We start from the raw sequence: 14,627 nt of genomic DNA, 5'->3' as shown, positions 1-14,627 counted from the left end.
GTGCTTTGGGTGCATGATCTAAAATTAGTCATCCACAGTATATGCCCCTTCGAATGTTAATCCTTGCATCGTTTTTTTTTTTATTGCTTCTGTTGGCATACAAGATTATGTGACGTAATATAAAAGTAAATAATATGATGCAATGGGTAAAACTCAAAGGGAGATACATATCTGAGATCAGTTGCCTCCTCCTGCAGAACATAAAACTTACAGTTAAGTGAGAGTGAGGATTTCGCTTGTGTTGAGGGCAGGAAAAATCAACTGTGTAGAGACTGGATTAGCAAGCTAATCTTTCTGAATGTTTTTGACACTTCCCATCTCTTGAAAACTCATGTTTGTTCAGCAAACTAAGCACTGTTTGTCTTCAGGTTCAGAACTAACAGTTGGGGAAGAGCTCCCAGAGGCTGGATGAATAACGGTGCATGATGGATCCAGCAAGAGCTCACGGCTTAGCAAAGCCCAGTAGGGCTCTACAACAGGGCCTTAAAATAAAATAAGAAGTCAGAAATCTAGTTTGAAGATCACAGGCTTTGAAAAACAGTGCAAAACATGCATTTGAGATCTTAGTAGTTACTTCCAGCATTTGAATGCTGCTTGGGTGAGGACGAGTATGCAAAGCTGAGGACTTGGGGTTTTAGGTTGAGTTCTGGTACAAAACCTGTGGGAAAAGCACAAGCTGAGACTCACAAGTAGGTTATGAGATATGGCAGCAGCTGAGTTCTGATTTGAAGATAAACCCTGAAATAGCAGAACTTAATGCAAGACTAACATTTTTTGACCCATTTGCCCTGATTCAGTAAAACATATGGGTGCCTCAGTGTGTGATTTTGCTTTTGCTGAATTGAGGTATGAGTTACTCGCTGCTCTATTTTTACTTTTTAAGCAGCCTTGTAATTCAATATGAGTTTGTTTTAATTTTACACTCTCCATAAAAAGCACCCTCCATAACACGTTAGAGAAGTCACCAGTGGTAACGCATAACTACGTAACTTTTTCTTCCAGCAGCTTCCTGTAGAAATTTAATCGGTTTGTGTGTCACACTGCATTACATTTTTCCCTTGCGAACCTGTGTGCTGCTTGCGATCAAAAATACCCAGCAGTACCCCATGTCTCCTCCGTCACCACGGCCTCAATGTCGAGGCTTTGGAAATGTTGACACGGCGTGAGATCAGTCCAGGCTGAATCCAGGTCACTCTGCTACCCCTGCTCACGCCGGTGGTGGTAGTAAACAGCTATGGCCATGAGGCACGTGGGGACAGAGCTGTGCTGAGTAAGACGGTGGCTTCCCCATGGTCACTGGCTGTGCTGGGAACACACTTGTGATTGCATGCCAGCGGCTTGGGCTGCATCTCTGCACACAGGGAGTTAGAGCCTGAAAATCCTATTTTTGCAGCACGGCACAAATCTTCATCTTGAGGGTCTTTCTGCTGCCGGTTGTAGGAGCTGGGTGTTTTGGGGGCTACCCTGTTTTTGCAGTGGAAGCACATCATATTGGTTCGGGCACTGGCTGCACAGGCAACTGACAGCGGGGTCAGAGACAGGAGGGTTGGGGATTGCTGAAGTACAATGAAGCTCAGCCTCATGGCAAGCATATTTAAAACTCCTGCTGGGAAAAAAAAAATAAAAGGAAAAAAAAAAAAAAACTTTTGTTAAGGTCTCCTGCTGAAACCTTGGAAAAGCAGCTTCCTGCAGTTACTCAAGCAGCAAATTAGAAAGTTGCTGCCACTGTTTGTTTGTGACCCGGCAGAGAAGCAGCCTTTCCCCTGCTGCTCCTGTCTCTGAGCATGGTAACTGAACTGAAAGACCTGGCCCATGGCACCTCCTTGAAGTGAGCACTTAGGCTGAGGTCTGCTTTCTTCTCTCTGCCATTTTGATGATACTGCAGTGCTCTGTTCTGGGGAAAGGGCAGAGGTGTGGAGGAGTTAATGAAAGCAGTATAGCCTCCAGCCTCCTCCGCAATGAGCTACGTGCATTAAAGGAATGGTCACAGACCGTCTTGCTTGATCTAGGTTGATGGGAGAATCTCAGGCAGCAAACCCTCAGTGGAAAAATAAATAGAAAGCTGGGGGAAGGGAGTGACACAGAAGCAAGTTGAAAAGTCAGATTTTCAAACTACCACTAATGTGTTTTCAATTTGACAATGCTGATATGGAAAATGGAGCGCAGCCTGCCCACCCCTGCTGCAAGCTGGGTTTGCATGGTCTGAACAATGCAGATCTGATAAAGTACTGTAGAGCTGGAAGCGAGTCCCCTCCTGTCCATGCCCTCCTAGCATCCACATTTTGGATAAGAACGTAAAAATTGTTACATCAAGTTAAACAAAGCATTTCTGTTTTCCTTTTGGCTATTCTGGCCAAAGCATGGGGTGAAAAATCTGCAATACACCTGATTGGTGATGGGAAGATGTTCATAGTCACAGTGTCCCTCCTTGCTCTCATATTAGTCTCCTTAGCATCTGAAAAATTACCATTGTGCATTCCTGTTGCTGTCAGCTTATTTGATAGCAGCATGAAGGTTTTGTGCTTGTGCTTGGACCCGCCAGAATCTTGCCATGCTCAGGGAGTATAAATGATTTGAGATCTTTGTCCTTAATAGAATTCCCATTGCCAGATACTAGAACGTGTTAAAATGTCTCCAGGTGTTAAAATACCCTGGAGAGTAGATCTTACATTATTATGAAGATACAAATGACCTCTTAAGATTTAAGGAGAGTGAAACCAAGCAGAATACAAGTATCAACAACATTTGATACGGGTTTCACCACTGGCTTTCAGCTTTATGTAGCTTTGGACTTGTGTACAAGTGCCGGTGACACAGAGGAGGTTGAGGGCTGTGGCTCCTGGGTGCTGTGAGCTCTGTGTCATGGCTGCCAGCACCATGGCTTGCTGCAAAGGCTGGAGCTGCCAGGCACAGCTGGCTGGAGCAGAGGCATGGCAGGCCTGCCTTGGGCAGCAGCAAGGGCAGGCCAGAGGCCTGAGTGAGAGGAAGACATAAAACCTCTCTGCCTGCCTGGGGCACGTTCTGTATGCAGTGGCAGGCTCCCCTGGCACAGCGTGGTGGCGTGAGCCATCAACAGCTCTGGCTTGCCACGTGCCTGCCAGTTTTAGCCAGGTGCTGGAGCAGGCGTATGCAATTGGGAGCTTCCTCCCACTCCGTACCCTCCTCATCTGCCAATCTGACAGGCTGAGCTTTCATGTCCTGGGCTTTACTGCAGCCAGATGCTAATGACGAAGGAGCAGGATGTGCAGGGCTCACTCCGGCCTGTCTGCTGTCCCCAGACACACATTGGGCTGTGGCCTCCTTTGCACCAGTGTAAACCCAGAGTGGCTTCTTCAGGGCAGCAAACTGACAGGGGGCAGGATGAGGTCAGGCCCTGCTTCTGCTTTGGCATGTAGCAGAAATAACTCTTGTTGGCATCAGAGCAGTCACTGTAACTAACGTGCATGAGGTTCAAGTTAGGCCCTGTAGCTTCAATGAGATTTCTGTGCGATTATAACAAGTATTTGACACACACGGTGCAACGATTCGTGTACGCATGATCTGTCTCCATTCTGTTCCAGGCAGTATTTACCAGCGTAAAAAACAGTTAATGAGCGAAGGTGTCCTGAGCAGCAGCCTGCTCTGCATGTGGGTCAACCCAGGAAGCTCATAGGTGTAGGAGTTTTGCTCCTTTCCACTTGCAAACTCCATTGGCTTTGCCACCCTCTCTCCGTACTGCAGGGGAACATTGACTTCATTGTGGTTTTTTTGCCAAACTCTGCAACAGAGTTTATGCGAAGTTTTCTATGGACGTAGCAGGAGTGCTCAAAAGTTCACCCCATCTAAAGTGCCTCAGGTCTTCTAGGATAATGAGACATTTTCTGAGTGCACCTTTTTATTGTACCAATATTACGTTACAGGAAAAATTGAAGGGGGGAGCTTAACACATAGCACCTGTCACAAGTTCTCTCCTTGAATTAGGCTCTCTTGCTTATAAAAATTTAATTGATTCCTAGCAGTTTATGTGCATGGTGCTCAGTGGGCGTTTTCTGTTCTCTTGCCAGCTACATGGTTACTTAGAAAGCGAGCCGCTCACGCTACAGCTGTTCATTGGGACTGCAGACGACCGCCTGCTGCGACCCCATGCTTTCTACCAAGTTCACCGAATCACGGGGAAGACCGTTTCCACCACCAGCCACGAAACAATACTTTCGAACACCAAAGTCTTGGAAATTCCACTTCTTCCAGAGAACAACATGAGAGCAATGTAAGACCCAGATACTGTATCTGACAGCTTAGCAGTTTCCTCCTGGTCTCCCCACTTATTTTCTTCTGTTTTGTTTTGTGTTTGTTTGTTGTTTTTTTTTTTGGTTGGTTGGTTGGTTAGTTCTTTTTTTTTAAGTACACTATTTTCCTTTTCCAGTCTTTTTTTTTTTTTTTTAATTTCTCTCAGTAGTAGTAGGTTTTCATAGCTTTGCCAGGACAAACTGCCCCTCATCAGCTTAACAACAAAATGAACTTCGCAAATATTTATGACAACTGATTGCTTTCATTCTAGAGTTTCAGCCAATGTGCTTATTTGCCATTTAAAATAAGTATCTCAGTTACCAAGCTCTAAATATCTCCTACCTCAGCTCCTGAATTTAGTTTCTAAATATGACACCTCTTACTCCTGTACGTGCTAGCACAAGGAACAGGGCCTATTAAAATTTATCTTTGGATGTCAATGGAATCTCTTAGAGGCCATTTCCAAGTAACCTAACCTTTTTCAAGACAAATAAAACTATTCTTATTTCTTATGTAATAAAAATCAGCATTTGTCAATGGCATTTGTTTAGAAGCAAAACTTTCAAAAAAAGGAGTAAAGGTGAATAAACTTACAGGTTGCTGTTACTAAACTGGTTTAGTCCTGTGCAGGAAAGCAAATATCTCCATCTAAGAACTTCTGAATTAATAGGAGTCTGAGTGTTCATGAAGTGACCCATAGGTCCATTCCACACAGGTAAATTTTATTATAAGGTTGTGTATAAAGTGTCAAATATCCTGCTGCATATGTAACATACCACGAGACCCTCCATATGATTTCATCTCCTCCCCTCTCCACCCCTCATTCAAATGATTGTAACCCTTCTCTGAGTTACCTGCTGTGGGAGGAATTTATATGTGCTTGTGTGCATGTACATCTACTGGTGTGTGCATAAATGTGTGTATATGCAGATTTATATAGAGATGCATGCATGTTTGTGTGTATTTATAGGCAGGTAGAAAGATAGGTAGGTAAACAGACAGAAAGCAAGCCGGAAATCTGGCCCCACCACAACAAAGACCATGGGAAAATCCCAGGGAGCTTTCTAAAACCACGGTTTCACTCCTTGTTATTCATACAGTTTTTTGCATCTTAATGTAGTGAAAAATCGTATCATACACCTGAAGCCATTCTGCACGTAGCAGTTATTAGAGGCTAGTTTGCAGTGTCATGTACAACATGCACTGGAGTTCATCATGTAAATAGAAGAGCTAGAATGTGGTTAACTGCTTTGCCAGCCAGAATTAGGGTGATCACTCAAGAACTGAGGACCTCTGTCACTTCATTGTTTAAAGTCGTGACAAACCAGCAAAATAATTGGCCTCATTTTCTGTCATTGTAAGTTGGCACAGATCCATTGAGGTTATTGAAATTTCACCAATTTGTACCCACAAAAAAATTATTTGGCCTTTTTTTATCCAGAGTGAATAATATTTTTGGCCGCCTGGGAACATTATTACTGTTTCTATCATCTTCTCTGTAGAGTAAAGGTAGTCACACAGTTCTGGAGTCACACAATTCTGGAGCCAAGCTGAATATTTTTATGACACGCATGCCAGATCATAGTAGAGTTCTCTCAAGAACCACAAACAATGCTTTGGCATATATACGCCTTACATGTCAGTAGTCTGAAACCTCATGTAGTGCTAACAATGAATCGAAATTTAGAGCCAAGGACTTTTCTCACAGATACTTTGTGTATTTAGGCCTTGATTCAGCAAAACACTGAAGCTCATCAGAACATTTTAACTTTTGCATATTTAACTACTCCTATTGATTTCAGATTTTAATATCCATGACCTTACAAGTCTAAATTTACGTGCTTTGTCTCTTCTGAACCTTATAGAGTCTGAACTAATATGTGTAGAATTTTGACGTGTGTACAAATATTTCATAATTCTTCTGGCTTCCTCTGCTAATATTGAGAAGCTTTAATACGTTCATTAGTTTCTATGATCGTATCAGCAAGGACCTTTTTGTTACTCTGAGATCCATACTTTAGAAAAAATGCAGGTCAAAACCAGGCTACCATAGTTCTTATTTGCAGTTTACTTTAGAACAGAGCTTCAAAGGTCTGGAGGGGGAGTTAAACTCTTTGAATGCAAAATGAAATTAAACTATGCATGTTCAATGCAATAAAATGCATGCCAGAGACTAGTACCCAGAAGAAATTGCCATGCAGGCTGTGTAGCCGTGGCCAAAGCAGAGGTATTTTTGCAGTGTGTTTTTGAATGTGTGTGTTTATATATCTTTTGTTCTGTGAACTTCCTCTATTGGAATTTGCTTTGACAAAAATTCTGACTCATCCACAAGAAAACCAAAACTAAAAAATAGGAGCAAGAGAGGTCTTAAATAGTAAGAGTTCTTGCTGACAAAAAAAAAAAAAAAAATTCCTAATGTGGAGAGAGAACCCTGGATTTAGTTTTTTTCATTCAGAGCTTCAGCTCCATGCTCAGCTTGGGAGTCCTTCCAGTTCATTCAAATACAAACATGTTGACAGTAGGACAGACTCAGTGAGAGCTATGCTCATTAATAAGCGTTTTCAGGACTCTGCCTTAGAATAAAAATCATGGGGTATTTTTATCCAAATTAGCTGTAACAGGTAAGTATGCCTGCATTCTAGGTTAGTAACACTTTGTGTACTACTGTCGCATCCCATGGACTTCCTTAATCTCACTATTTCTTCGGTCTTCAGTTAATCTGTAAGCTCCATCCTTACAGGGTGTGTTGGGGAGGGAGGATCTTTTAGATTATTTCATTTGACAATTGAAGTAACAGCCTAAATTTGTGTTCTTAACTGCAGCTAGTATGCATTAATGTTGATAACCTGAACTAAGCTACTTCTGGATGTAAGTACTGGACTTCATGAAGTCTGCTCCCTTTAGCCTGGTCATGGGGTTGTGTCTGTCACATAATTTTAAGAAAGATGTACAGGAGAGAAGGAGAAAACCGCACGCTTGTGTCTTTCTGAGTCTGCTTGAAATGAATTGAATTGCTCTGTGTTTCCTTTTGGATAGCATCGACTGTGCTGGAATATTAAAGCTCAGAAACTCTGACATTGAGCTGCGGAAGGGAGAAACGGACATTGGGCGGAAGAACACACGCGTGCGGCTGGTCTTCCGAGTTCACATCCCGCAGTCCAATGGGAGGACCCTCTCTCTGCAAGTAGCTTCCAACCCCATCGAGTGCTGTAAGTAACAACAGACATCTTTCTCCTGCCAGCTATTGCGCTACCCAACATGCAGCCTTTGTCCACCGACATGCAAAATGTTGGTTTTGCTGTACCTGTCTAATCGGTGGACCTTGCTCTGCTTTTCAAAAACACATATTTTATATTGAAAACAAGATACCTTTGTCTTAGAAAAAACGTGTCGCTTTGTGCATTTATCTTTTTATAGGGAAGAGTGCACTTGAAACAAAAACAGAGTGCTGTTCAACTAATGGTAGACCTGGAATTGACAAGACTTGTAGTTTTGGAAAACAGCTATCATGTCCTAGTCACTCTCTCTCTCCCAAACATAAAGCAAAAAAACAGCAAACAAAACCCTAACCCTTTGATGAGGAGCTAGCAATACACTACAGCTGACACATTGGTACAAGCTGCCTGTGGCTTCAGAAAACCTCCAGAAAGCAAGTTTCCGTACGGGGGTCTCTTTGATTGACCAGACTGCTTTTTATCAGATACACTGGTGCATGCTCCAAAGACACCTATATCATTCTTGGTCCGTAAGCCTCCTCAGCCTGCCACATGTGCACACACAAAACAAAATCAATTAGCTTCGTGTAGTTTTAACACTCCTGCATAAGTGGTGAAAACTGAATTTCAATCTATCTGCCATTGCTGTTTTGGTCACCTGGATGGACAGACAAAGGTTTTTAATTTTTTTTTTATTCAGATTAGGAGACAAAAGGCCAGATGCTTATTCATTGGTATAGCCCTCTCTGGCTACATCCTTTTGTCCCACTAAACCAGCATGCAATTTGTAGCAGTCCTCCCACTCCATACACATCCCGAGGGGTATGAACTGCAGTGCACGCCAGCCCCTGGCTGCTCCTCACTTCCCCTTGAGGGAAGGCCGTCCTCCCTCAGGCTACTATCCTTGACGCACCTCCAGTTGCTTTCTGCCCTATGGGGCGTTGATTTTGATGAAGTGGATCTTTCTGATGCAGCCGGGGCAGAGAACAACTTCGTGTCCAGGAGGTATGTGGGAGGTGAACTCTGGGGACTGGGAGTGCAGGGGATGGGGAAGAAAGCTCAACCATCCCTCAGCCCAGCAGATGCTGGGGGGCTATACCCATGCTTGTCCCTGCATCGCTGCCAGGCTGGACTCCCATATGATGTGTCTGGATAGTCTTGGAGCATGTCAAAATTTGGTCTCTTGGAAGCATGGTGCTTTTTCATGGATTGTTAATAGAGAAGCTACAGGAAAGAGCATCTCTGCATTCCTCTAGCAAAGGCAGTGACTTTCAGATCAGTGACAGTACTCCATCCTTTTGTGTGTGGTAGCACTGCTGCCACTCCAGTAGTCCAATTCTGCATGAAAGTCAAATGTAGGAAAGGATAGTGCTGTTATATCAACAGTTACAGCTTCCCTCCTTCACAGTCATTCATTTAAACAAACAAATGAGTGTTGTTGGTGGGAAGGGATCTTATATCTTATCATACATTAAAATATAATAATGTTATTCTGAAGAATACTAAAGCCTCCATACCTGTAACAGGTAGACTGGCATAAAGCTCTGTCTTCTGACCAGGATATGTATGAGATGAATAATTTTCCCTTTGTTTCATTTTCAAGCTAAACTCTTATTCAAGGGCAAGTTCTGGGTTAACAAGCAAAGCCAAAAAAAAAAAAAAAAAAAGGAGTCATGGTTTCATCCTGCTCCTGTTGAAGCTCATGAGATTTTTTCAACTACTATATAGCAGGATAAGGCTGCAGTTTGAATACACCGTGAACTGCCCATCCAAATATGCCAAGCTCAGGAGGCTGATAAATATAAAGATGATTGGATTTGTATCAGTGACTTGAAGTTTTGAGGGCTGTGTAATGAGCAAAAGTATGGTACATGCCTCCTCAAAGGAGCAGAAAAAAAGGAGAAAGAAAAAAAAAAGTGCTAGTGTTATTTCCAGTGCAGAATGTGGAATAAGCTGGTGCCAAAATTTTCATGCATCTCTTAGTGCATGTGACACCGGGAGGAACCATGTAAGCTGGATAAAATGTCACGTCATCCCTTGAAGTACAGCCATGTTCACTCCATATTGCAGTTGGGGGTAAAATAGGCTATCTAAGCTGTGAACTTTTGCTGTACTGTGAGGCCCATGGTTTCCAGTGAAAGACAATTTGAAGAATTGAAAACACAGTTGTAGTGACTGAAATGCGTTTTGGACATGGATGGTCTTGTTCTCATGCCTTGTAAGCACATGGCGTATATGTGATAGACAAAGCATTATTTTATGTCTCAGAGACATAATTTTAAATTTTATATATTTATTTTAAAATTTATTTTAAGTAAATAGTGTTTATTTAAAACTAAATTTTAAACAAATATTTAAAAAATAAATTAATTAAAAATAAAAATAAATAAACAAAAACAGAAAATATGCTTTTTGGTACAGTACAGATCAAGGTAAGTTTTAAACAGCTTGTTGGTTTTTTTTGGTTGTTTGTTTGTATTTTTTTTGTCAGCCTTTTGAATTGTACTACTATATTTGACAGCTTATGACCAAGGTGCTTAAAAACCAAACGTGTTTCCTGCAAACCTTCTGACCTTTTCTGTATCAAACTCAGTTTATCTTACAAGGGTAAGGATTGTAAGCATTAAGGCTCTCACTGATGCAGTATTTAATTTTTTGTGTGTGTGTTTGTGGTTGCCTTTTTTTTTTTTTTCTTATAACTCTCCAGCTCAAAGATCTGCCCAAGAACTGCCTCTGGTGGAGAAGCAAAGCACCGACAGCTTTCCTGTTATTGGAGGGAAAAAAATGATCCTGACCGGCCATAACTTTCTGCAAGACTCCAAAGTCATCTTTGTGGAGAAAGCACCAGGTATGCCTTTTCAAACTTGATTCCCGTCTCCCTTTTTTTCCCCCCGTTTTAAAATCTCGGCCAAATGGGGACAGCGTCATCGCTGTGGCCACATTTTCTTCTGAATGTTTCTCCCCCCCCCTGCAGCAGGTGCAGTGGCAGGCAGACAGTCGTGAGCCGTCAGGACCCCGGTGGGACCCCCAGCAGGGTGGTGGCAGCCTTGGGCAGCCGGGTCCCCCTCGGGTCCTCCCCGGGCTGTCACGCAGGTTCGGGCCGGAGGTGTGTGTGTCACACGCCGTCACTCGTGTGTGCACCCCTGCAGCGGGGTGCAGGCTGCGAGCCTGAGTCAGGCTCTGAAATGAGATAGTTAAGTGCAGTTTTGAGTCTTGTTTTGGAAAGGGTTTCCGTGGCGCTGGCTCACGCCGTGGATTCCTCAGCTGCTGGCTGAAAACCCCCCCTGAACTTTAAAGCGTCTTGGGCGCTCCTCCGGCCGTGACAGCGCGCCCTGTCGGGCCTCCCTGCGAGCAGAGACCCCCTCCCAGGGTGCCCACTCAGCTCCCAGGGAACGAGTGGAGTTTCCCGGCGGGGTCCTGACTTGGTATCATGTCTCCCTCAAGAAAAGGAATGTGAGACTGCACAAAGGCAGCATGCAGATAGAGGAAACATACACATACATGCAACATTTTTAAAAAATTGTGAGAAATGCCGGTGGTATGTAAATGAAGTGTGTAGTTGCATTCTGGGTGTGCTGATGAGGAAGGAAATGATCAAAGGCTTTGCCCATCGCTCTGAAAAACCCAGGGGTGAACTGCTTGGGTGCATGGGGTCGTATGATGGACCCATGCAGGAGTGTCTCCTCTACACAAAAGCATTGTCGGAGATCTCCTTGGATGCTTCCCCCTGACCCTGGACATGAAGTGGTTGGAAACACTGCAGGAGCCAGTCAGTGGAGAGTAAACACTATCATTAAGTCACTAGTACCGATCTGATCTGAAGCTGTGCCTGCCTAGTTTTAGTGGTATCACAGCAGATTTGGTGCAGTTGCAGGGTGGTGCCTGCTGCATGGAAGTACACTGACAGAGGCTGAGCCTTCATAGTTGAAAGCATCTTCAGGAACTGCCCAGCCTACATTAGTCTCCCAGCTGCCCAGCTACTGATTCATAAGGCAATTGTGTCACGAGGAATGGCTCAAAAAGGAATTTTGCTGGTGAATCCCAACTGAGCAATTTCTAGGGCCTCTGTGATGAGTTGTCTGCTACATTGCCTAACACAGCTTGATGCATTTGAAACAAACAAGCATGGTGCATCATTGTCTGAGTGAGAGACATCTCCAGCTCAATTTTGGGGCAGAGTTACCCTAATGAGAAATGAAAAAGCATTACCAACCTTCACTTCTGAAAATGCAAGAGTGTTTCTTTCCCCTTCAGCTATTCCATGTCTATGAAAATAGGCCTAGAGAAGGAACAGGAGCATAGTTCCTCTTTCTTTTAGAAAGCTGGTTATGAACTTCTATGATTAGCTGGAGACGTTCATTAGTTTTGCCTCTGTTGCTGCTTTTGTTTTTGAATTCGAAATGTTAATCACGTTCCTAGTGGGTAACAGCCAAATACAGCTATTACAAAGTAAAGGATCACAGGAATAATTGCACTCATAAGGAGAAAATATCCTTTATAGAAAATGTAAGCACTATACTACAAGATCTCATGTCTTCAGTCCTTATTTAGGCAGAGTCCCCAAGCTAGGAGGCAAGTCTCTGTGAGCTCGTCTAATTCATGCTAGTCTGCATACTTAATTGGTTAATGCAGAGAGCTTGAGAACACTTTTTGTTTGGCTTTTGGTGCCTTTTTTTTTTTTTTTCCTTCTGTCTGAATAATTTCTTTAAGTCTGCTGAGCGCATTGTGGTATGCTGAATGTTTTTCCAAGCATGAGTCCCAAGTTCTCAGTCTTCAGGGCTAGCCCTCAGCTGTTGTAATCTCTGGAGGAATGGCATTATCCTGGCCTCCCTGAGTGGGGAGTCTGTCTTAACAGTGACTCATACAAGAGGGAATCCCTGAAGAATGATCAAATTAATCCTTGAGCTGGGGAGGCAGGACATAGTACTTTCAGTTTAACCCCTTACTGGTTTCTTCTCAGAAAAGAAGTGAAACAGTAAAATATACTTTCCATCAGTGCAACACTGTGTCACACAGAGCAGAAACTAGTTAGCTGCAAGGTGAAGGTGTTCTGAAAGGACAGTGAAAGGCGAGCTGTGAGGAACTCCTCTGAAAGGAGAACCCCTCATAATGTAGTACAGTGCTGAGGCAGAGGACACACATCTGGGCAAGTAATGAGTCTTTTCAGAAGTAGACTAAAATTTGCTCAAGCTTCTTGCAGTACCATAAAGGAATTCTCATGTGTTGAAATGAGTCCTTATTTTACAGGATGATTTTGGTCAATGTTTTACTGCTTGCACATCAGACCGTATTTTCCAGTGGTGAACGATGGTATAAAACAACCCTCCAAGAAACCTAGTGATAGTGAAGATGTAAATGCTGAATGTACTTTTAAGAGATTTGCACTTTTAAATACAGAATCCCCTTAGACTGAGGAGAATCCCACAATGACCTTGTCTCTTACAAATTACACTAATGATTTTTCTTATCTTCTTTCAGTTTCTGTCTCTCTTTGCTTTTCTCTTCCTAATTTTCAAGTGTCTTGTGAGTCTGTGTGTCACAGTTGTTGGGTGCTAGATGTAGGACATCCAATAGAAATCTGTTTGTCATCAGAAGCATTAGCACTTTCTGAAATACAAAAATACACATCTGCAGCATACTAATAACAAAGACCCTTGATGTCTGTATGCTGGTATTTGCTCTGAGGCAAGGTGTGCATTTTGGTTAAAAAAATGAATGAAACGAATTTGATGTTTGTCAGCTATGGGAGGAGGTGTTTGGGTAGGAGCAGCAAAGTGTTTTCTGCCCAACACACTCGCCTGAAAAAGCACAGATCATGATCTGGGATTATTATAAATTACACTGTTTTATTTACCTATCTTTTCAAAGCTTTTTATGTAATTTCTAGGTTCTAGATGTATCAGGCAACATAAATCTTAAGGGAAGATAAAAAAAAATGCAAAGATGTTTGAAGACTATGTTTTAAGGACTATGGATCTGGCAGTTACCTTTTGTTGTTGTTGTAACAACTTCTTACATATATTATCTATCTGTTTTCAAATGTATTTTTGAAAAGTAACTTTAGTTATTGAACGTAAAGCAGAAGAAAAATACTGATAGAAGTAACCAGACTGCTAGCTCCTAGTGTATCAGATTATGATTAGTGATCTATAAAACTAAGTGCAGTGGAAAAATCACAGTTTCTCTTTATTTCAGTTCACAAAAAAATGCTTCTTGTAATTGACAAATGTAATTTGATTAATGAGACATAAAGCAAGTATCCCAAGCACCAAAGCATAGTGAAATTACGGGTATATCTTCCGGGCACATACCCATGTCCTTCCTTCTAGGACATTGTAGTGTTGCCCAAGGTACTTTGGGATTTAGATCTTAGTCTCACACGAAGATCTGAAGGGGTTAACTTACCCAGTTAGCGCAAAAGTCGCTCGTTGTTCCTGTAGCTAGAATGATTTTAGCACTAGAGCTAGCTCAAGTATTTCTGGACTTCGTTGATTTGGCCAAGTCAAGACATACCTAAGAGATCAAGTTAAAATGACTGCAATCTTCATTATTAGCAAATTGTGATCTATGGAAAGAAATGATTATTTGATATACTATTGTTAGCTATCATTCAATTGAGCTTCCATTTGTTAAGTTAGAGCACCACACCCACTTGGGTTTTGTAATTAGTGACCAGAGCTCAGTGCAAGAGTTTTAAAGAGCAAAAAGGTAGAAATGTAACACCCAACTTCACTACAGGTTTAATTTCTCTAATAACATTGGCTTTGAAATTCTGTTTCTGTGTTGTTAATGTTGATGGCCATTTTGTCCTGGTCAAAGCGGATGCATTTGAAAGTCCTCATGACAAATGTCACTCCTTGAAGATGTATCACTCATTTTGATGGGTGTTAATAGATTTCACTATTTTTTAATGTTGTATCCCTGAGTAACTCCTGGCTTATGGACTTCAGTGGCTTTGAACGTGTTGCTAATTACTCACCCTTCAAATCAACAGTGATCCTAGCACCTCTAACCTAATTGCATAATATCCCAGCTATTGCACCCAAAGCATTTGAAACTCAATGTCATGAAAGACAGAGAAGTAAACAGCACCTAAACAACATTTCCACCAGTAATTTTCTCATGTTTATGGGTATTTTCAAAAAG

At 42.3% G+C, this 14,627-nt stretch overlaps 1 protein-coding gene across 7 annotated transcripts in view; it reads left to right on the top strand.

Annotated features, from left to right (window-relative positions):
- The window catches only part of NFATC1 (nuclear factor of activated T cells 1), a 120,401-nt gene that overhangs the window by 42,987 nt on the left and 62,787 nt on the right, over positions 1-14,627 (top strand). For all 7 annotated transcript variants that reach the window (XM_066992041.1, XM_066992040.1, XM_066992043.1 and 4 more), the window contains exons 4-6: positions 4,044-4,246; positions 7,303-7,475; positions 10,189-10,329. In XM_066992041.1, coding sequence (XP_066848142.1) covers positions 4,044-4,246; positions 7,303-7,475; positions 10,189-10,329 — 517 coding nt within the window. The remainder of the gene's footprint in view (positions 1-4,043; positions 4,247-7,302; positions 7,476-10,188; positions 10,330-14,627) is intronic.

This window comes from Anser cygnoides, chromosome 2 (genome assembly GCF_040182565.1).
Source record: "Anser cygnoides isolate HZ-2024a breed goose chromosome 2, Taihu_goose_T2T_genome, whole genome shotgun sequence".
NCBI lineage: Eukaryota > Metazoa > Chordata > Aves > Anseriformes > Anatidae > Anser > Anser cygnoides.
Note: the sequence above shows the minus strand (reverse complement) of the source record. Positions and strands in the feature narration are given on the sequence as shown.